Genomic DNA, 25,270 nt, shown 5'->3' with positions numbered 1-25,270 from the left:
TTAACTATTTTCCAGTGATACCTAGGTAGGGAAATTATTTTCTAATGGTTGCTATGCCTATCACTGACATTAATCGCATAATTATTATATTTATTTTATTACAGCAATTTTCTCTTAATGAGACCATTAAGATCTTACATGCCTGTTTAAATAAGAAATGTGTTGTACCTAGTTCCTATGTGCCATCAACATTTTCCTCGTGTTTTCGTAATTTACTGTTTAGTAAATCTACATTGATCCTAGATTCACTTATTGTCGTATCCAGAGTCATGTAATGGTTACTTAACACATTAAATGCCATGAGGGCAAAAGCGATCGGCGCTAGCAGAAAATTTTACCACAAAAGTGACCGGCGCTAGGGGAGAATTTGACCACAAAAATGACCACTGAGTATTACTATACACAATTCAATTATTGCAATAATAAACACTATTAATGTTATATTTACAAAGAATATAATAGATGTTGACAGACATTATTGTCTATGTTAACTCATAAATGCGTAAATTAAATGTCATAAGTTTTATGTTTGAATATTAATTTCCATAATAATGCTAAGTAAATTAATTATTATATCGTTATTAATTCAATTTATAACTCTGTCAATAGCACTAATAAGACCTATTCAATTAAACTAGAACCTATTAAAAAAAATCTATTAAGACTTAATTAATTAATTAATAGAATTTTCTAATAAAGCACATTATATTAAATGTTTTTTCGTAAGTTAAGCAACATTAAAACACCATTTCGAATTCCCGGGAGGGTTTTTGACAAGAAGTGCACAATTTATACAATGGAATACAAACTTATCACCTATGTTTTCAGTTCCTTGTTACCTAAATGGAGATGAGCCTATCTTAGTTTTTTGTTAAGGATTTTCGATCCAAAGCCTAAGTACGAGTTTTCTTTGATTGGCCGGCTGGAATAAACCAACTAATCAGAGCGCCGAAAATGTTCTCGTTTCGATTACCTTAAACGTAAAGCAAACGCGTACTACGAGAATCGAACTAAAAAGTCCTCAGTACCTAATTTTATAGCCAAATCGATCGGAGACCTCCTGCCTCGGCAGTTACAATTTCGGTTATAAAAACTAGTATAGGAAAAATAACGTTTTTGCAAAAACCCGGAACAGACAATACAATTAAGTGTATTAAATACTAAGCTACATGTTGCAAAACTTATATTCAAACATTAACCTGACATGAATCAGTATCGATTTCGAAATTAAATCATTTCAATTATAAAAGACCTAAATAAAAATTGTAAAGAGCTATTAACTATGCATTTATTGGCAGTTACCTAATATTGTATGCAGTTGTGTCTGTATGTATACTCAAAATGGTATTTTGTGCACGTAACAATTTATAAGTATACTATATACACAAAAACAGTAATAAAGTGACTGCACAGTTGACGCGGAGGCTGGACAACTGGCTGCCGTGTAACGAGTAGCAGAATCAATTCCCGCAAGGAGCAGTTCTTTGTGTAATTCACAAATTGTTGCTTTGGGTTTGGGTGTCATTTGTATGTGAAATTGTATACATGTTTGTAAACGCACCCATGACACAGGAGAAAATTGTAATGTGGGGCAACATTAAAATAAATGAGGACAACTATCAGTTCTGCAGTGAACTAATACAGGCTGTTGTTGATTTAACAAAATTTGTGAATGAATAGATACATTAATATGTATGTAATTATGTATTCATATTTTAGTCTTTGCTTATATGTAGCTGAAAGAATTTTTCTCACACATCTGTGATATTATCGTAGAATATTTTTTATTCTAAGAAAATATTTACAGCGATATGGTCCATAGGATTAATTTCACATGCTGCATGCTTCTATTGTCCTGCCTTACCTATAAAAGTAGCAGTTTTCAAATAATGAAAATTTACCACGCGTGGGACATAGACTGGTACTGTTACCTTACGTATCGCGTTAAAGATTTTCTTTTGATTTTGAACCTTTAGCTAGTATTTATTAAGTTGTATATCGAATGGTATAGGAAGTTAATGACACTGGTGATAGAACATAGCTATTTTATCTGACGTAGTTGTATTATTGTAAGGGTAGGTACACAATACCTGTGTCTGAAATTCCTATTATAAAACATGACGATATTATTTAACTTTTGATATGACATGTTATAGTTAAATATCAATAAATAATAAATAAGTCAATAAATAATAAATGTTTAGGTTTATATAATTTTTTGTTTTTAATCTGCACTTCAATGGTTTAGAGAAAAAAGAAATAGTAACAAATATAGCGTCGCTGCCTAACTAGCCGAACTATCGCACTTGCGTACCTAAATGACTTGAACATATTCAACAATAAAACAAACAAAATTCAACTTTAAGACACACTTTCAAAACACAATTTTGAAAGTAAATAAAAAACAACAAACATTAACAAAACATTTGTTTTTAAATATCACGTGATCACGAAATGCATTATTTCACTTAGGTATATGAAAAACGTGTGCCTATGTACATATGGAGGGTTTTACATGGAAAACTTAAGTACCTACCTAACGTATGTAGTTATGCATAAATTATAATGAATTACAACTGCATGGTATAAAGTCATTACATGCTGTTAAACGGTTTATCACCGTGGTATTAGGTACTATACTGCCTCGTTGGTCAAGTGGACGCAAGTGCGACAACGGGTTTGATTCCCCGGTTGGGCAAAGTACTATCTAAAAAAGCCCAGTGCCTTTTTTCGGTATTTCGAATAATTTCGCAGTAGTAAAAAGAAAAGTGAGTGTACATTGTATAGCGGAATAATAACTGTTAAGAACAGGTGTTTATGAAAAATTGGTACCTACTTTCATTACTTGAGCACCATTTTTTTCTTATCAACTGCTTTTTTTTTAAATTTATAACAAGAAGGGAAACTATCTCATACTTACATTATGTTTTTACAAAAAAAAAAATAATCAACAAAGTTTAATCTTTTTTAAGTTTTCAAAAAAAGAACACGCTCTTGTTTCGACCTAAGGAAAATCTTTTCAATTTTTTATGCATTCGATTAGTTTGTACGCTTGTCAACTAAAATCGCAATCGATATGCTGCAATTAATGCGATGTTAAACAATAATTACTGTAGAAGAAAGTAATTAAGTCAAATCGTAATTACCACCATAAATGCCTAATATTTGTTTATGAAACTCACAGAACACAATAAAATGTTTTGTATTAAACTATGTATGTATGTGCACGTATCAGAAAGGTATTGTAGTAAATCGATTTGGTACCTAAATTATTTACGCTTCCATATAAAAATTTTATTAAAAAAATGCGCCACATATAAGTGCGTAAAATAAGAACAAAAAAAAATTAAGGAAATTAAAATAATATTTAAAAAAAATATGCAACTTACATTTCGACAAAATCAGCTGCCACCCACTCAACATTTTGAAATATTAAAAAAAAAAATTAAACTTCACACAAAAATACACAATAAAATTCAGATGTCTCTCAGTTTCTCACTAGTTGCTATAAAAATCCATAGGAACATATAAATCACAAGTTTCGATCGTCGACTCGCGAAGTATGCGCGGGAGTGATTCGTTGCAGTGTACCGGCGCGCGCAACACACGTCCAACAATTAGGCGGCCGCGGCTCGCCCACCACTCTATATACTCCTGCGCCTTGATCAAGCCGACGTTAACTACACAACCATAATCAATTATCCTGTTGATATAAATCTAATTTGTTTCTTTTTTTTGTCTTATTTACAATTGAGGAAATAGGCTGGAAACTTATGTACGTAGTATTATATTTTTTTTTATGATTTTCAGACGTGTTTATGTGGATTTTATGTCAATTATGAGTGTTTTAGTACTTTAATGTTTATTCGCATAATAATAATACTTTTTATCTTATTGTGTAGGTACACAAAAAGTTCTTAAAAATTTCATCTCAATATACATGTGTCATGAAAAACATGCAAAAAAAATTAGGTGTAAAAGAAAAAAGGATAATTAACAAATACTAAGTATGTAGGTTACGCAGAGTCTAAAAAAATGCCGTTGTTCCAAAAAAAATGATTGATTTAATATTTTCTATGCCATGTCATGTCATGTATAAAAAGTATTACGCATTCACGTAAGGCACAGGTTATTAAATTTAAAAAAACCTGTCGGTTTACGTAATAGCTGGGCGGTCAAGTTCAGTAACACATGCCTACCTACATAGCATGGTAGTAGTACGAATTTTATGTCAAATTCGCAATTGGGTATTTTTTCTCTAAACAAAAATAATTTATATTATCAACTTTGAAGTACAATACAATAGTAAAAAATAATCATTTTTTTTAATTGCTTTAGTTTACTTTTTCTATTTGACACAAATATTTATATGATGACGTCACAGGTCTGTGCATGTTACCATCAAAATCCATACAAAAGTAGCGTTTTTAACAGTTTTTAACGTTTCAATACCAATATTGAAATTAACTACTTCTCAACCACCGAATTGTTATACCGAGATGCGTGTATAATGCCCATGTCTAATACATTGCTGATACAGTATGCATTAATTTACGAACAATCCAGATAAAAAGTGCAATGTACGTGTCACGCCTATTTACTTTCATTTACCTACGTCAAAATTTCATGTATTTACTGTTAAACATTCGTTTGTGTTTTTTTCCACAATGAATAAGCGTCGTATTCCTATATAGTATCTATAATTCGATATATTATGTATTGCATTATATTACTCACTATGTAATTTACTAAAAAATGCTGAGATTAAACATAATGTCTGTTTAGTGTAACTCGTGGATGAATTGTTGCATTTTCAATATTAAATGTGTGTCAATTAAGCTAAAAGAAACTTAGGGCCTGTTTCACAATGTCTGGATAGCCGCTATGCCACAGATACATTTGAATTTAGAACCTAATTTGTATGAACTATCTGTCATATAAGTTTATCGGGTACTCATGTGTGATCGTGAAACATGCCCGAAAAAACTGTGTTTACCTACACGTCATATTTTTATTCTTGTTGTGCATAAGTAACACGTTTCCCCATATTTTCTCTATAAAACATTATTAATCTCTATCTCAACCTATTAGGCCTCAACCTTAACCTCAACATAAAACAATTTTAGTTACTAAAACAACGTCTCAAAACTATCTCCAAGCTAACATAAATGCAAATTAAATGAAGCGTTTTGATGAATACCTAAATAAAACATCAAGTTAAATGTATGTCATCACTGCTAACGTTATCTACGTAACTATATAATAAATAAAACATAATGTTTATTGCGTTAGATGCGTGTATTAAGTAACTGTACCTTCGTCCTGCTGAGTCCTGATTAGGGACACATAGCAGGGAAAAGACAGTAGGTTCATGTGATAGTGAAGTCGCAATCTTCGTTTGATTTTATCATCTCTGTCTACTTTTAAAGCCATGTGCAATGTTAGACCTTTAGAACATACTCCCAGTATTTTTAAACGGGGAATAATACTTCTCGACTTAACTTAAGAGTATTTATACCATTTATTTCTCTTTCAACATTGGTGAGCTGTCGAGTCTCAGTGCTGTGCACCCCAGGAGCTGTCGTCTAGCGAGTAACCGGGACTCCGGCTCAAAGAACAGGAGTAGGAAACAGGGTGGTTTTTAATCAGTAATAGTCACTATCTCTCGCTCCACCCCAGGCGGGACAAGTCATTGGATGATTTTCCCCACTAAAAAAGGGTGTAAACCTATTTTACTCACAAAATATGCTAAAAAATTGAGTTAGATATTTCTGGAATAATTAATTAAGAAATACATTACAAGTCAATAATTGTAATGAATTAGTCATAAGTATTTGATAAATGAATTGACTCATTATTGCGAAACTTTCTTTTAATTTAATTACATTGTTAATTCATAATAACAATATTAGCTAACAAACAGGTTAACGACTTCTAGTTATCAGTAGTCTATCAGAAGAGTATTGCACAAAACTAGATTATGCAATGTAGGTAACACAAGTGCCTTTCAATAAAGCACTCGTAAAATTAGAACTATTTCGAGTGGGACTTCCTTTCTTTATCTGTTTAGTGACACAATACATATCGTTCGCATGATAAATGATTCCTCCATGTTAATATGTTGCTTTTCTGTTGCATTACACAATTTTGTAGAAATAATGCATATTTATAAATGTTTGAGAAACAATATCAGTACTTAGAGCACGGAGACAAGAATTGTGTTTGATGTAAGACTGTAGATCGCCTTTTAAATTACGGGCTTCTTAAGATAACAATGGACTGTAGAAGTAATTATTTCACATTTGAGTATTTACTATGTTTGGAAAAAATGAGGTATAAAACTTTGAAAACATTTATTTTAACAGATTCAGGTACCATAATGCCGAACATCACGGTGTTCGGAGTCGTTTTAGTCAGTCAGTGTCTGGCAGGGCCCTTCGTCTTCCTGTATCGAAGAGGCTCTATGTAGAATGTCTTCTTTTTAAGGAGAGAAAATCATCCAATGTCTTGTCCTGCCTTGGGCGAGGCGAGAGGGAGTGTCAGATACTTACGAACTTAAAACCATCCCGTTCCTACTCCTGCACTTCGAGCCGGAGCCCCGGTAAACCCGCTAGGTAGTCTGCAGGAATTTCTACCTACAATTACATTTACTTTTTTCTGAGGCCCTGTCCCCCCATTATTTATAAGTTGTCCAGAAACAATAGGAGGCGTACTTTTTGCGCATTGACGTTTGATCATTTAAAAACAATTGATGAATGTGTTTAAGTGGTTCATAATCTTCAATGTTCTTGTTTATTCGCCATTTCAATTGAAATGCGACCCCCTTATAAAGACGTATGTGGTATCGTACGTCAATTTTGATTACTTGCGTAGACTAGCGACGTAGTATACCTAATGATATGCGGTCTTCCTATTTGCGATAGGATTGACATTGAATTTATTTTCTCCTTTGCAGTGATTGTTTATTATTATTGGTGCGGCGTCATATTACCGTTTATCAACAGTTAAGTGGTGACGCTATTGTAGGTCATATGTGATGTGTCAGGCGATATTGACACACCCCCCAATGAGGCCTGCGGTCATTGCCGTGTCATGCTGCTCAACTTATTATTAGTTGTTTATTTGAGACTAGCTCTCCGTCGCGACTACGCCCACGTGGTGTTTAGAAGTTTGCTCTTAAAGAGGTCTCGATTCTGTACAAATATTGAAGTAAAATGTTGGTAATCTATTTCATTAACTATTTGACAAATTAGTACCCACCACCCTGTCTACAATAGAGCTAAGTAAATTCATAAATAAATAAATAAAATATAAACCCAAATCAGTTTTATTTCCATCTTCAAACAAATGCTATTTCTGGAGGTATATCTAAAAATTCTAAAAGCGATACAGTCATAGAATTCGAATTTCGAAACGCTTTTCTTCGCACTTCAGTTGCACTTCCAACCACTTGAAAAAGCGAGGCAGTCGAAGACTTAGGTATAACTTATCTTTCCTTATTACTTTCCATAAGGAAATACAACACAAAGCGTGTTCCATAATGTTATAATACCTTTTAACATAAACAAACATTGTTGAAATAATCAAGCAAATAGCTACATATGGCCCGGAGGTTTAAGACGCCCGCTCCTCATGCATGAGGGTGCGGGTTCGAATCCTACCATCGTAACTTATCCCGTATTATATGTACTTATTAATATTATTAATTAGACATCACTGACAAACGGTGAAGGAAACCATCGCGAGGAAACCAGGGTTTATAATTTCTAATTATAAGTTCGAAATCGCCAATCCGCATTAAGCAAGCGTGGTGATTAATGCCCAAAACTTCTCCATGCGAGAAGAGGTTTTACTCAGCAGTGGCCACTAATAGGCTGTTGATGTGGTATACCTACATAGTACCTACATATCCTAAATATTTGATTGCAAGTTAAAATGTACCATGTGTATATCCACATAAGACGTAAAGTACATAATTACATCATCATATGGAGGAACATCCACAGAGCATGAGTTCTGTATACAACCATTCTTTGATACACAATAAGAGAACTGAAACAATATTCAATAATAAAATCGTTTGTCGACATTAATCTATAGAAACGTGTGCCGCTTTGTTTTACCAATGTGTACTAAAAGGGATTTTATATGGGAAGAATGTGGTAAGAATGCAATTTACTTATTTGACCAATGTTTTTCTATGACGCAGTGCCTACTATAATTTGTTGTTTATTCTGTCGCATAGATTGGTAGACGAGAGGTTAAGTGAGGTATATTGAATCGTGATATGTATTTTTTGCTTGTGTAGTTGTGGTGTATCAGGGAAAATTTTACAATGAAGATAAGGAATTCTATGGTCGAATAGTTTAATACTGCATGCCGAACAAGGGATCACGGGTTTCATTCAGGCGAAATATTAACGAGTGATATAGTGGTGATTTTTAGTCCGTATGAGTCTCCAAAGTCGTCTTCGTTCTACCGAGGTGTGGGGGAGATCCTTGAAAATTTTCCACTTTAGGGTATAAAAATATAAATTTTAACTTTTCTAATGTCAAAGAAAAGCACGAATTGCCGTCTGGGACATTTTGGTGGATTCCATTGTGAGCACTCCCAATTGTAAAATAACTTTTTGTAAGTTATAAGCCGGTAAAAACAAGACTGGTCACCTGATGGTAAGCAATCGCCGCCGCCCATGGTCACCCGAAATACCAGAGACTATAAAAGTAAAACATCTTGTAAAGTAATTCAATCATACGACAACTAGTTACGAGTGTTCTAGAGTCTCGCCATTCCACATGACAATCACTCTCATTAACTCATTACATGTGTATTTCGTCAATCTTTAACTAATGCGTTCAACTGTTACGTAAACTCGATGACTAAACTTAAGAAAATGCAAGTTTTACCTAATGCCGTAACAATACTGATTCCTTTTAATAGTAGTTAATGATTATGTAAGACTTTCTTAATAAACTATGCCAGATGTAATGTGTTTTTTTTTTAATTGTCCTGCGACTTGCAGTATTAGGGCAAGAGCGCCTCTTTTCTTCCGCACAATGGAAGTGCGCGGGTAATGTGCTTACTGCTTGCGAAAAATTGTCGCAACGCTCGCTTGCAACTCGCAGTCGACGCGCCGTAAGCACGCTGGCAACTAGCGGTAGCCGTAAATCAAAACCATGCCGTACTGGAGCCGTGTTTCTTATATGTGTTTTGACTTTTTTGACAGTTACGGTATGAGTCCCGTATGATAAGCAGTAAGCCTACAGTCATACACCGAAATGGCGACCACAATTAGCGACTGCATACTTATAAATATATTTTTTTAATTAAAAAACCAGTAATACTTCTCCCGACCTGGAAATCTAAACCAGGACGAAACTTGCCAGCTGCACTGTCTCTTTCCAAAGAAACACTTGCATTTAATTTTATAATTTTCATTGTTCATGGAAGTAAATAGAAAAAGTGATGGAAGAATAAAAAATATATATTTCTAGTGCATAACATATAATTATAAAGTCCTTTCATGAACTAGTGAACACCTGTATTAGTCATCCCACAATACATATTAGTATAATATTGTATTTTACTGTTTATACACAACAAACAAACGGTGCGTTCACATTTATTATATTTATCGATGACCACAAACTAAATACGCAGAGCTAATAATGTATTTTGCGTATAATATTCTTAGAAAGTATAGTACTCTAAAGATCTATACATACTGGTAATTCTTGTTCTATTAAAGATTTGTTTTTGTTATGAAAAATGTCGAATAATTAGCGTTAATAAGATATTATGACCAAACAATACCATTAATTTTATTAATGACTAGCTTTTGCCCGCGACTTCGTTCGCGTGGAATAGTGACTTCCGGCAAATTTTTGGTTTTAACCACATTAGTTTTATAATGCTACTTAATTCACGTTTCCTCGGCTTTGGCTCCTAACTACCTTCGGGCATAAAAATCATGTTATAAAAATGATCTTTTGCAACTTGAAAGATTTTTGGCTATAATAACCAAGCTTAAAATAATTTAAAAGAAACGACTTACGACTTACAATTTTATTAAAAAAACTAACTACAGCTACTAATAATCGATATCAAACTAAACCTACGTTAAATAGTTTAACCAAAAAACCAGGAAAACCCAACAAATAAACTTATTAATTGACAAATACAACGAAACCAATTTAGAATATACGACGGGTCGCCTGGTGGTATAGAAGGTTTTATACATCAATGCCTTTCTGATACAAATTCGAATCAGGTTGCTATAGCAACTACCACTTATAAAAAGAATAACATAGCTGGTTGCAGCTACTGAGTTAATTTAAAGTTTGTATGATATACATATAAGTGTATCGTCGCTACACTATGCTAAATTAGTTTAATTATTGTAGTATAAAAAAATATTTACCGGGAAAGTCAGGAGCCAGAACCAGCAGCCCTCATGAACATAGCTTATTTTTTAAGGGGGAAAATCATCCAATGACTTCTCCCGCCTTTGGCGAGGCAAGAAGGAGTGTCAGACCCTTACTGACTAAAAACCACCTCGTTCCTACTCCTGCTTTTCGAGCCGGAGCCCCGGTAAACCCGCTAGGTAATCCGCAGTTCCATTCCTGAACATAGCTTAGTTTTAGATAAAATTTGTTCAAGGTGTAGAATAGTTCAGTCCCCTTGTTTGTTAATCTATTTCAAGCTCATCTTGTAGTAAGTAAACCTCGATACGCCGTCGCTCACTAAACTAATATTGAATATGTAAAACTAGATTTATTTAATGTTCTACTACATCCTGCAGCTGTAGGCTAATAAAACTTTTAATATTTTGACTATATTTTTATGAGAAACTAGCCAAGTTTTATATAGAAGCTTTTGGTTTTATACAAAAGGATCCAACCAACTGGCATGGTTGGACTAACTGGGATCCCTTCCTCTGTCGAACATAAAAATATTTTTTTAACTACAAATCACGGTTTACTCACATAAATATTTGAAGAAAATGTTCTACTAGTTTCAAGTCACAGAGAGACTCTTCATCTTGAGCAGCATGCAGAGACTCGGCGACTTCACGTGTAGGCTGCGCGAATATAGTATATCTCACTATTAATTATTACTAGTGGTCGCCTAGTGGCCGAAATTCGACCATATACGATTTAATTAACAATAGCACTTAGCATACGTTCAAGAATAATTTTTATTTAACTCAAACTCAAACAAACTCTTTTATAAAACTCTATTCATATGAGACGTCAGAATATCATCGCAATGTCTATTGATTTTGACGTTTTGTCAAATACGATCAGATACTATGCATGTGTGTGTAATGTTTTATTTATTGATTTAATGTACCTTATAAGCATTATTTTTGAAAAATATTAACGTTTCGCACTTCTCCTACACATAAACTATAAGTGTACCAAATTTTATGCTCCTACATCCGCGCAATTTTCGTAAAAAGCGGTCCAAAGTTTTTGCATCACGTATTAATATATAGATAAAACCGTATCAGTTTATCAATAGTATAATAGTCATTTGAGAGAATTTAGTTTAACCGTTTGTTACATAAGACTAGTTTTAAAGACGCTTCTATCCAAAGAATTTGGAATGATGAGCTTTAAACCAAGGGTCCAGTTATATATTTTAATTGTAAAATAATCCTATAAACTTACCTATAATTATATTAGATTTTACATTGGAGTGTATCTTTACCCTACGTACTAAAACAACTTGAAAACAGCTAACATGGGAAGGTGTTATAACAATTAACGTAGCTAACATATGTACGTTAAAATAACCAATAAAACCGCAAAGATATAAGAATATTATCATGTGGTTGTCACTAACTCAGCGTTTAATAAAAACATTAGCCTAGGACATTTTTGTTTAAGTTTACGTTTCGAATAGAAGGACTATCATATTAAAATTTTAAGAAAACGTAACCATAGCATTGAAATTCTCTATAGACTTCGACGATAAAATTAATTCATCGAAAGGAAAAAAGATTCCATCAGAACATTAAAAGGCTCGTAAATAATTCAATGAACAAATGAGATGACTACAAATGAACCGGACGCAAACTAGATTAGTTTATATCCAAATAGATACGATGATCCGCAAATCAATGCCGTTTAGGCACAATACGAGCTAAAAATAGATTATTTAACGCAAACTTATTCTGATCTATTTATTTTGACAATTGAAGAACAAAACAAGACACGTACGAGTATCACGGAACTAAAGAGTTAGATTTATCATCTCGGGAAGATGTTTTCGACTTAGACTTTGTTATAAAATTGAAATAAATTAAGTGTGGGAGAGCCATGCTTTGGCACAAATGGGCCGGCTTGACTGGAGTGATACCACGGCCTCACAGAAAACCGACGTGAAACAAAGTTTTCGTTGTTTCACATTGAGTGAGGTTACCGGAGGCCCAATTACCCCCCTTTCCAATCTTCCTAATCTCTAATTCTCCAACAATCCTTAAATTCCTAACCTCCAAAAGGCCGGCAACGCACTTGTAACGCCTCTGGGGTTCTAAGTGTCCATGGGCGACCGGCTTATTCCATATAAAAAACATATGCAATAAGAAATATTTCCCCAAGTTTGAGCAGATCTAGTAATTCTGAATCGAGGGTCACAGCTATGACCTTGCAATGTTGCAACCGAAAGGAAATGGATAGACAATCAGCTATTCCACCAATTCTTGTGACACTTATATTGCAAAATTCAGTATAATCGTTACAAACACAATCAGTGGCAAAAAAAAAATTGGTCAAATAATTTTTATTGTGGTCTATCATAGATATTATAATATTATTGAAAAGTTATTTAATCTGTGTCAAGTGGATAACCTCTTTTCTATCGAGGTTTTTTGTTTATAGACACTTCAAAATTATAATTTTGGTTGTGGTTTCTATTTTTTTACATCAAATTTAAAGTTAACCATTTCAAAGTGAAATATTTTTTACTGATTTGTACTACTTTTTTTAAAGGGTGAAAATCATCCAATGGCTTTCCCGCCTTAGGCGAGGCGAAAGGAAGTGTCAGACTCTTATTGACTAAAAACCAGCCCGTTCCTACTCCTACTTTTCAAACCGGAGCCCCGAGTTACTTCGCAGCTCCGGATTTGGACTGCGGGATGGTATGATTTCGTGCGGTTGTCTCAGTATCTGGACCACTTTTGTTGCTATTTACACTAATTTAAACGTCCGTCATGACGAATGACGTCATCAAGCGTAGAGATAATAACCCCTTTTATATAAAGCTAAATAGTCCGTCTACCCTGACATGGGCTATTGATATTATTTTGTCTTGTTAAAAGATGAAAGGCATCTTTATTTAAAATTGCCTACAAAAATAAAAACAGAAAGGTCCCAGAAAATCCCCGTTTTGATTGGTTATATAAAATGACGTCACACACAATACAGTGCTCATGTCATGAGTCTACAATAGTCACATGCCCACTTAGTATTCAAGTTTAGTATCAATGAGCACAACCTATGATGTTACAGTCCTGTTCAGACTAGCAATGTTACGGAAGTTAGGGAAGTGATTTCAACCGAATTTTAAGACTCATGTTTCTTTGTTTACGTTATAAATATTTAATAGATAGCTTAGTCACAGGGCAGCTGGGTGATGAGAGCAGGTTAGAATATATTTGTCAACATCTCACATTTGCTATCTGTATTCTTCTCGAGGGTGCGGAAATAGTCGATGTAGAGACTTAGAACGTTTGGCAGAGACCGAATAACAGCGCCTTCTGATAAGCCTTTACTAGTAAGCTCGATCTTTAACTAGACAAAACAAACCCTCTATAATACAGTTTACCAATGGACTATTAGTCTCCTAAAATACAAGTGACTAACTGAGGTGATTCTGAATCACATTCAGCTCGTGGTGTCTTTCTAGACTTTGGAAACAAAGTACCATTTAATGCTTGAGTTAGTAGGTAGTAATAAAGTTGAATTGGTAGTTAGTAGCTAAACATAGTAAAGTACAATAGCGTCTTAGGTTTCAGTAAACCGAAACCAGTTTCAGAGTTAAAAAAACTACTCAAATCCAATTTTTCTTCTGTTTATTTTATAGTCTTGAGTGAGTAACAAAATTTTGTACCTACATTTCTGCCAATAAATGTGAACACTCGACCAATTCTTAATAATAATAATTGAGGAGACTTTTTTATTATTTCTCCCAATCGATTCAAATAATACCTATATATATTTCCTCCTTTCAAAATCGATATTACACATATCACATTTTATTTTTATTATACATGTAACTATAATGATTTTCTGCCACTGTTAGTTAAACCTTTTTAATAAGAAATTGATTTTAAACATCTACTGCTTCATTAGTCCAGTAGCTGCAAGCGTACATTTCAAGCAAATATACACGGCTTTTATTCACGGATTATGTGACAATAGATTAATTTCTAATACATGAGAATCTTAACGTAACTGGTGAAGAGTGGGTGTTAAATATGACAATATTATTATCATTTATTTTTCTTTTATACTTCTAATAACATAATAATTCTAACACGATGGGACTATGGAATATATCAACTGTGACTTGGGTGACTCACGGTGTCCTTTTTGTATTTGCTTCATAGGTGGTCACAAGTCTTTCTCACCGAAAAGCCGAACGCAATTCGAAGGATTCCCCATCATAAAAAAATAATGGTTATAAAAGAATTCTACTGTACAAGCACCACATAGTATGAGTCATCCACTAACAAATCATGATCGCATTTCTCTACGAGCTAACGAAATAAGTAAGTAGGTACCTACCTAACTGTTACATAACATGACAGTAAGAAATAAACCGTAATAGCATAACATAACATAATATACTCATAACACATGTATTATAAAATAAAATAGTCCAAGAAGGTTCATTGAAAAAAAATTCCGTAGTTACGTAATGGAAATATGAGATCGTGATCCAGCATTTAGCCGTGGCATATTGTCTTTTAAATCTTTAAATACCAAGAACTATAATTTCTAAGAAACCTCATATAATATGTATAAAGGTTTCACATAATTATAACACTTTTATTCATAGCAAGGACGATTAATTTAGATTGCGGTTTTGAATTATTTGAAGAGTTATTTGCTACTGTTAGCCTTCTAAGTTTTGAATGTCATTTAAAGCTGGATCCAATGATTCAGCACTATTTATATTTGTTTATTTATTTTAATAATTATATTCAAATAAGTAAATAGCGGTAAGCATCAAGGAAATTGACTGTTTATTTATCTCTAAAAGTCTGTTAACCTTTCATCAGACTTCCACGACTGTTTCGGGTGGTCGAGTGGTCGCAAGTGCGACTGCCGGGCATTGGGTTTTAAGTTCAATGGGTGGGATAGGCACTCTGTTTCAACATGGGAATTGCAATCAACTCTAACAGCACACTACCAATTCTTTTCTAATAACTTTTAATTAATTAGGTACTTGTATATCCAACAAGCTGTTTACCATGTACACCGGACACGATCGACTTAGAATTTTGCAATCAAAAAACCCAACACCTATCACTTTGTAAACTCGGGAATTTAAGAGTAATTTTATTACAAAATGTCAGCCTCGACCTGTGCAATTATAAAAAGATATGCATAAACATTTATTAAGTTTAAATAGTACATTATAATATTAATCAGTAACAGATAATTTGGGGTTTTCCGATTTTCGAAATACTTAGTGAGAGGACGGAGCCTGCGATTGTCTGTCAGTTGTTTGGTGTTTGGCAACTACGTATATGAATACCTATCACGTTCGTGTTATTAGTCACCATCATCAGGTAAAATTTAGTAATGAACAAAATACTTAACCTTAAGAGGAGATTTGTCTTTTGGCAGGCGGCTAGGGCGGGAATCGTAGTTGCCATCATACTTATCGTCATCTTCCAATCTGCCTAAATAAATTCACCGCTAAATATAAGCCTAAGGCTGATTGGCACCCGGAGCTACGGACTCCCTAGTGGGTTACCGGGGCTCCGGCTCGACAAGCAAGAGTAGGAACGGGGTGCTTTTTAGTCAGTAACAGTCTGACACTCCCTCTCGCCTCGCCCAAGGAGAGAGAAGTCATTGGATGATTTTCACGCCTCAAAAAAAGGCCGATTGGAAGTGTCCTTTATTAGGTTTAGTTGCCGATTTGCCAAAAATAGGTTCCCGCTGCCGCTGGCCCACCAAGGTTACAGTTTTAAGACATACATAGAAGAGTTTCAGATATAATGTGCACTATCTACATATCATTTCAAGGATAAAATATATTAATACTGTATTTTGGACATTTGGCTTATATTAAGAAAAATAAGAAGACGTCAAATGGTACCCACACATCTCATATATTTAATCAAGTGTCAATCTGCATAATTAAATAACTTTAAGTCAATGACTATACTATGGTCGTTGCATTTAGTCCACAACGTGACAACTGTAACTGTGACAATATCAGACAATAAGGAAGTCACATATCGATTGTACTAGAATATTTATTGCACTAAATAATACAGAAAACTAATACTAGTGTCAAGATTAATAAGCTTAATTTTATTTCCAGTGCTGAACTACTTTTCGTAACTATTTAGTCCCATAGAAAAGATGTTAAAATAATAATAATAAATAATAATAAAAAATCTTTATTTTCTCAAGCTTTTACAATTTAACATTTATAAAGTTCTACAGCTATGAGACTGGTGTCTGTTAAAGGTTGAACCTGTGTTACAGATCACCAGGCCCGGGTGACCCCCGGAAACGTCGAACTGCTTATATCACATTATAGTATTAAATACTAAATTACAAAAACAATACAAAAAACCATAATCTGGAAAACTTACAACAAATTAAGCTTAAGTTAAATCTAAACACATAAAGTAACATTAAGCTTAAGTTAAAGTTAAACAAATTAAATAAACTAAAAAATAAAACATGGACAAACATGTTGGGTGAGTGAGTGAATGAGTGATAAATAAATATAAAAGAAATTAGATTTGTGTACACTGTATGTTTGTAATATTGTAGTGTGAGCGAGTGTGTGTGTATATATGTGAGTTAGTGATTATGTATCTATGTGAGTTAAATATCATTAATTTATTAATTTATATCTTATGAAAGAGGTTTCAGAATGCGCTCAGTCGTCTCGTAGTCCAGCTTATTTAGCCATGCGCTGACCTCTTTTTTCAGTTTAGTTTTGGTGAGTGAATGAATAATTAGTTCCTTATTTATTTTATTATATAGGTGTGGACCTAAAAAGTTAAAGAAATTTTGGGTGAAGCTAAACTGTTTTCTTTCTATTGGACAGATGGTGGTAAATCTTCTTTTGTTAATGGAAACTGCAGAATTTAATGATAGTTGGGAGTGCATTTTTAGAACGGTGTACAGTATGAAAAGCTGGCGAACTGTCAGAACATCGAATCGCTGGTAGAGATCATAAGATGGGTGACGGAAGGGTAGAAATAAACTTACTTTGAGAATAGCCCTCTGGGCACGTTCTAACTTAAGTAAGTGAGATTTGGCTGCACCGCCCCATGACGTTATGCAGTAGGTAAAAACAGATTGACATAAGGCATAATATACGGTTTTAATTAGTTTGATATCTGCTACATGTCGAAGGTTCCTAAAGATAAATATTAATTTGCGCGTTCTATTTGTTAGTGCTTCAATGTGTAGCTGAAAATCGAGTTTGTCATCGATAACAACTCCCAAGTATTTAATGCTGCTTGTTCTTTTTAGTGCAGTGCAGTGGCATGTACCTGTAGTAGATATATTGCAGGTGTGTGCTGTTAAATGCAGGTTATTATGGTCAAATGATCTTTTGCTATAGGTCATGTACATAGTTTTATTAACATTTAGCGTGAGCAGGTTTTTACCGAGCCACCGGGTTACCTCATCTAGCCCCTTTTGAGCCCATCTAAACGCTTCTTCCCAGGTGTCACTCTAAAATAGTAGGGCCGTGTCATCGGCAAAAGATATGATTTTCCCATTTACTAATTCAGTTTGACACAGGTCATTTATATAGACAAGAAACAGTGACGGACCAAGGATACTACCCTGTGGGACGCCACACTCAATTGGTAATTCATCACTTACCCAGTTTTCGACTTTAACCACCTGAGTTCTCTCATGCAAGTAGTCCTCGAATAACTTCAGTGGTAATCCTCTTACACCAAGGTGATCAAGTTTCTTTATCAGGATGGGAATAGATACTGTGTCAAATGCCTTTGCTAAGTCTAGATACACTGCTATTGTCTTATTCTTTTTATCTAAATTTGACACAATATAATCTGTTACCTGATGTACTGCATCAGATGTAGACCTTTTGGCACGAAAACCAAACTGAAACTGGGATAATAGATTATTTGTTTCCAGAAATGTTACAAGTCTATTGTTCATCAGCCTTTCAATAATTTTGGACATGGTTGGTAGAATCGATATAGGTCTATAGTTGTTGACACAGCATCTATCCCCGTTCTTAAAAACTGGAGTAACTCTAGCCTTTTTAAAGGGTCTAGGAAAGACACCCGTCTCGAAGGACTTATTGCAAATGAAAGTTAGTGGTTCAGCAAGAATGTTTACATATCTCTTCAATAGACTACCTGATATGTTATCGAGTCCTACTGCACAGTCATTTTTTAGATTTAGTATCAGTGATTTAATTTCGTCTTCGTCTGTGGGTAATAGCACCAATGATTGGGGCAAGGAATTTGTATCACTGAGGTCAGCCTGGAGACTAGGATTATTTTGTTTACACTTTTCTACTAAAGTTTTACCTATTGTAACAAAAAATGAGTTTACTTCGTTAACAGATTTAATAGGGTCTTGAGATAAGATTAACTGAGTGGGTTGTTCATTATTTTTTTTAGTATATGTTATGTCTTTGATAACTTCCCATAGTTTTTTATTATTTTTACCTGCTTTATTTATTCTATCTTTTTCATATGTGTTTTTTACTTTCTTTAGAATATTATTACAGAAGGTTCTATATCTTTTATATGTTAGCTGTATGTAAAATGTCACCATACATCGACCAATTTTTGAAACTATCCTTAAATAAGTGTGGCAGAGTTATGCTTCGGCACAAATGGGCCGGCTCGACCGGAGTTTACAGAAAACCGACGTGAAACAACACTTGCGTTGTGTGAGTAAAGTTACCGGAGGCCCAAATTAGCCCTTACCAATTTTCCAACAACCCTTAAATTCCTAACCCCCAAAAGGCTAGCATGTGTCCTATCGGCGGTGGTGATTGCTTACCATCAGGTGATCCGTATGCTCGTTTAGCAGCTTAAATCCTTAAAAAAATAGTAGTCTTCTGAAAAAGTTAAAATCTTGAAGATTCAATAGCAAAATCTGAGGACCATTGAAAAGTCGTATCATGTTGACTGATCGTGTTTACAACCTTTTACTAAAGTATTGCAAAGGTTTAGTGATCCTCATACAAATATTTGTCTCATACGGGGATTCAAACCACACTTACCTGAGCCTACCGGTGTTATTCCTCTTCAAAAGCCTTTACATACTTAATTACATACAAATACGAGTCTCACGAAAAACATATACATCATGTTTACATAAGAAATTCTTTTATACAGATCCGTCGGTCATTCGTAGAAGTAACACCGGTCACCCAAACTTATTTACTATTAATTCTGGCAAATAATGTTAATTTGAATATTTACTAATACATCCTTGTTTACTTATACCAGCAGTTAAGTAGATACCTAAGTAAAACAATAATTTAAAAACAAAACATTGCCTCTGAGATTTTCCCGATACTTCTTTTCTCGGAATATCTATATTGGCCGTACCTACTTACTTTTATTTATGTTATTAGTCCCCTATTATTGTCATTTACTATGCCAATACTTGGGTATAAATGTAGAGCTATTACTAAGAATTTCGAATCGAAAAAAAACCCCGTAGTTAAAAATCGAATCAGGAAATCAACTGATTGAATTAATTATCAATCGTATGGCAATAAATATAAGAACGTTTTCAGAATTGAAAAAGAAAAATATTTTATATTTTGTTAAGCTAGTCTATTAATACATATCCACAGCCTGTGACAGACTCTATTGGTGAGATACGGGCCTCACTATGTATAAAAAGGAGATCGCCTTATAAAAAGATTCAGGTTTATCAAAGAGCGCTTCTACTCGTCCTTCAAAACTTCAAGAAAAGTATAAGTTTTTAAACAGCCGGCAACCCACTTGTGACTATTCTGGGGTTGTGGGTATCCGTAAGCAGTACTGATCGCTTCAGGAGACCCTTCTGCTTCTTTGACCATCAGGAGACCCTTCTGCTTCTTTGTCCCCTATTCCATTAGAAAACAAAAAAAAATGTAATAGTCAACTTTTCCGCGTAAGGAAAAAGAGTAGCAATGAATTTATTTTATTTTGATACCACCACATAGCGTCTAGATATAAATCACGTTGCACTAAATATATTAGTGCGCAGTAACAGAAATGGTCTTTCGAATTGCGTAACATATTTTTTGCCGTCAATCAAAGACATTTTGGCACCAATTGCTCCGGTTAACTGATCAATTTGCCTACTTGACATATGTATAGATGGTTCTAGATCAATGCTGAAATTATTCTACATACCTAGTTACCGAGTCAAGTAACTTAATAACTGCGTATTTTTATTTAGATACTAACTGCCACACTCAGAGTCATTTAATGCTTACTTATACTATTCCTTAGTAACGATTTTGTATGGAAAACAATGGCTAAGGACTTTGTTAAGTAACCATTAAATGACTCTGAGTGCGCGAGTAAGGTGCTTAAATAAAGATGCATGGAGGATGTGTAAGTAGCCTTTTGAGTAGGTATCCTGTTTAGATTGGATTATGTGAAAAGAACCGTTAAATTATTACATAAGATTGATTTGATAGGTACTAATAAAATGTGTAGGTATTTCTAGCTACAAATAAGTATGACAAGCCAAATTTTAATTTCGATCTTTTTAATAAATAAACAGAAAATGTTCCTGGAAGAATAAATAATACACTACAATAGGTACACTTACCAAGGACATATCAACTTAAAAATTCGTAGAAAATCTCAAATTCAAAAGTATTTCAAGTGTATTTATCACATTTTTTGTATTATATTAGGTACCTATACTTAGTAGTTTTTAATATTCACAATGACGATAAAATTATGACATTACAACTTGTTAACGTTAACATAAATCATATAAAATTTGGCAATAGTTATTGACAAAATTCGCAAACCTTGAATGCGACATGTGGCCACCATAATATTAATATCCTTGTAATGCGAACTTAAAGGATTTAAATAATAATAAATTGTATGTCATTGCCTTAATGATTAAGTGCTCACATACTAACTAATCAGCCGCCGCCTCAGCCGTGTAGAAAACATTTGTCATCACTTCATCAGTGGGGCAGTCAAAGCCTGTTGATGTTGAAACTTAACTGCTATTCAAAACATCTCAAGATCAACCTAAGGATATGTTTAAGCTTTTTATTTCTCAAAGACATAAAGTATCGTCACGCCTTTTATCCTTGAAGTGCAGAGGTGCACATTATGGCACGTAATGCGTCTGTACAAGTACAATGTACACTCACTTTTCACCATTTGTGTTATAAGTCCCATGTAATAGGGGGTGAGCTTGTCATATATTGGGCTTACTAGCTACTTCCGCGCGGTTTCACCCGCTCTGCTCGGCTCCTATTAGTCATAGTGTGATGTTTTATAGCCTATAGCCTTCCTCGATAAATGGACTATCCAACATAAAAAGAATTATTCAAATCGGACCAGTAGTTCCGGAGATTAGCGCGTTCAAACAAACAAACAAACAAACTCTTCAGCTTTATAATATTAGTATAGTATAGATTTTCGAAAAACGGAAAAAGCCCAGTAATACTTTGCCCGACCCGGGAATGGAACCCTCGAGTTCCAGATTGCAACCACTCGACCAACGAAACAGTCATAAAGTAACTTATGCAGATTGAATCTGAAACCAATTTTACCCAAAATCAACAATAAGAAGTACACATATTTACCCTATGGGATTTGAAAATATTACTCAGGAATAAAATCGTCGCTAGTTGCACTTGTAACAAATTAATCGATATGATATTCAAACTCGAATATTTTATCGTAAACTATTTTAAAAAAAGTGCACTAAATTGTCGATTACCAGTACCATTATAAAAAGTATTTCCTCATTCTAAATTTAAAACGGCGCTATCGTCCCTCGCCACGCTATAGTAGAGATTGAAACGTTCGTAATTCAAATAAGTAGTTAAGTACTGTCCGTTTTTATAATAACGACTACAATACCCGCCTTTTTGCGATAAATATTTTAAATAGAATTTAGATATTGCGGCAACCCCATCTATAAATAATTTATTCTAATATTAATGTTAATGAATAAAACAACTAGGTAATGTGATTGATACTACTCTTCACGTCTAAAATGAATATCTACTAAATATGGGAAGTTTACATTATTAGGTACCTACTTTTTTTGAGGGGGAAAATCACCCAGTGGCTTCTCCCGCCTTGGGCGAGGCGAGAAGACATTCTTACTGACTAAAAACCACCCGCTTCCTACTCTTGCTTTTCGAGCCGAAGCCCCATTACCCGCTAGGTAGTCCGCAGCTCCGGAGACCATTATTAGCTTACTTATGTACTTATTTATTTTCTACTCCACAGAGGATATTGTCGGTTTTCCTATCCTATTTAACTAAATGAGTAATTTTATTCGTATCCTTGGGACACATCATCCAAATGCCTCATCAATTCCTTGTATCTTTTAAGTTTGATGTTTACAGAGCAATAGTATAAAATTCAATCCTACAATTCAATTATCTTACAAGTGTAATGATATAAAAAATAAACAAAAATACGGATATCTTGCAAGCCGGCCCGCGCAATCCATGCCAAATGTGTTTCGTCTCGGTCGCAAACGCAACTTGCGATCAACGATTTACCCAACCACTGCACACCACTAGCTCACTACTCAAATATTATAAGTAAGTAAGTGTAGTGTCATTTCTTATAAGTTGTTCTACCGATTTTATCCAATATATAATAATATATATTGTTATCCAATTAATGCTTTTATACATAGACAATAATTAATTTATAGATTAAGACTGTATACTTTAATACAATTACTTTAATGAAATCACTGAAATTATAAAAAAGAAAACTAGAGTAAAATTAAATCACCGAAAACCGACGTGAAACAACGGTTGCGTTGTTCTACTCCTTCCCAATCCCCGATTCCCCAACAACCCTTAAATTCGTAACCCCAAAAGGCCGGCAACGCACTTGTAAAGCCTCTGGTGCTTCCAGTGGCGTGTTCCATAAAATAAAGTTAAAAGTGCCAAAGCTTAACTAGATAAAACTTGCCTACATAAAAAACAACAACAAGTATTCATACAATAGTTTCTATAAAGTTTACAATAAGTAGTTAATATAAGTTTTATATCTAGTTCCTGGAAAAACATAAGGAAGTATTCTAGTTCCGGTGTCATTACCCTTTTTTTATCAAATACGCAACTCGTTTAGGTTTTTCTAGCTCTTTATTGTGTCTATTCTTTTTTAATGTTCGGAATAAATGTCACGTTGTTGTACGTGCGTTGAGTAGAACATACAGGTTATTGTCATCATCTTGATCTTTAAGTGTTTAGTAAATAAATCTTTTTAAGGAGGGAATATCGTCCAATGTTTTCTCCCGCCTTGGGCGAAGTCAGAATGAGTCAGAGACTTACTGACTCAAAACCACCCCGTTCCTACTCCTGCTTTTCGAGCCGGAGCCCTGGTAAATCCGCTAGGTAAGTAATCCACAGTTCCAGCAGAATTTTGTCCATAGATGATCCCCATGCTTGTCAACTGGTTCGTCGGATGCCTAAATATGACTTATTCGTCAATTTGCGGGTAAGAAACTCGTGCTTGCACGCGAGTGTGTCATTCTATTTTACCACCTTCCTATTTTACCTAATTTGGTTGTCGTCAACTCGTTCGAACAGTTACCTAACAATAAAAACATTTCATAAAATGTATGTAATATTTGGGTACTCAGTTTTGAAACGGTTTTGTTCAGTTTAAATAAGAAACTTGTAATTTTTATAACAGTTATAAGTACCAGGATTTCATAACATAGTAAGAGGTGTTTAAAAAGGAAGAATGCTAGATGATTCAAATTGAACGAAATCTACCTATACCGTTCCTTTTTTAAACACCTCTTACTAAGTTATGACGTCCTATTACCTACTGTATAAAAATAGAGTACCCCATCTTACATTTATTGCCCTGGTAAAGATATTATTATATTCGAGAGAATATCTTTTTATGATAAAGCATTATAACTAAGAATAGGTTTTAGATAGGGTAAACTACCCAATTATCAGCACTTTAAGAGTTAGTCCTAATTTAAGTCAATTTATTATTGTGAAAAAAAGGCTTTCACCCGTTAAGGTAAATTTTATAGTTATAATATTTAATAAGGAAGACAATAATAAAAGAAAAACATGATTGACCTCTATCCAAGATTATTTAGACAAGTAAGAATAAAAAATGGGTCTGTCACCATTTACTGGCACCATCTCCACCAATTACTAGCATAGAGCAACCCAATTATCAGCACCTCACTATCACTGTTAGGAATTGCATTAAAAAAATTTAGTTACATTATTAAAACCTGTTTTAATTTATTTTTTACATAGTTAGTAAGTAGGTAACAAAATAATTACTTATAAACTAATAATACTTTTATCTGTATAAGTCGAGCAAAATAAAGCGTCTCGGCCGTACCATCCTTTTCTCGAAGCCATTCAGGCCAATTTCGACCGCCTATAACTTCATTGTGGATAAAACAAGAAGCCTGAATTTTCAAATACTAAGCAGGCATTATACAAACATGGTATTTTTGAATTTTCATTAAATTTTAACCATTACTTTAAGAATTATAACATGTTAAAGTTTCGAAATTTTGTCACTGACTGACTGATCATCAAAAGTATAAAGCACTTTTAACAGACATAGAAGCTGTTTTTGCATAAAATTAGTATTTAGTACCTAAATCAGGGGAAAAATCAAATACTTTGTAAATTCAGTCCAGTTTTTTAGATACATCAACTGCATCAATAACTTTGTAATCCTATAAAAAATTATGGGGTTACAAAGTTATTGATACAGTTACAATTTCATCACACCAATAACTTTGTAAACCCATATAAATGTATGAGATTACAAAGTTATTGATGCAGTTACATTTTATTGTTTAATGAA

General features: G+C 33.9%; 1 protein-coding gene across 2 annotated transcripts in view; it reads right to left on the bottom strand.

The window, feature by feature from the left end:
* The window catches only part of LOC118264640 (putative inorganic phosphate cotransporter), a 55,003-nt gene that overhangs the window by 23,543 nt on the left and 6,190 nt on the right, over nucleotides 1-25,270 (bottom strand). Inside the window, exon 1 of one of the 2 annotated variants that reach the window (XM_035577219.2) lies at nucleotides 3,390-3,631. The exons of the other annotated variant lie outside the window; for it this stretch is intronic. Coding sequence (XP_035433112.1) covers nucleotides 3,390-3,423 — 34 coding nt within the window. The 5' untranslated portion in view covers nucleotides 3,424-3,631. Of the gene's footprint in view, nucleotides 1-3,389; nucleotides 3,632-25,270 lie in introns of those variants that run through there. 2 annotated transcript variants of the gene reach the window in all.

This window comes from Spodoptera frugiperda, chromosome 26 (genome assembly GCF_023101765.2).
Source record: "Spodoptera frugiperda isolate SF20-4 chromosome 26, AGI-APGP_CSIRO_Sfru_2.0, whole genome shotgun sequence".
In the NCBI taxonomy this organism is placed as follows: Eukaryota; Metazoa; Arthropoda; class Insecta; order Lepidoptera; family Noctuidae; genus Spodoptera; species Spodoptera frugiperda.
The sequence above is the reverse complement of the archived record's forward strand: the minus strand, read 5'-3'. Positions and strand labels throughout refer to the sequence as shown.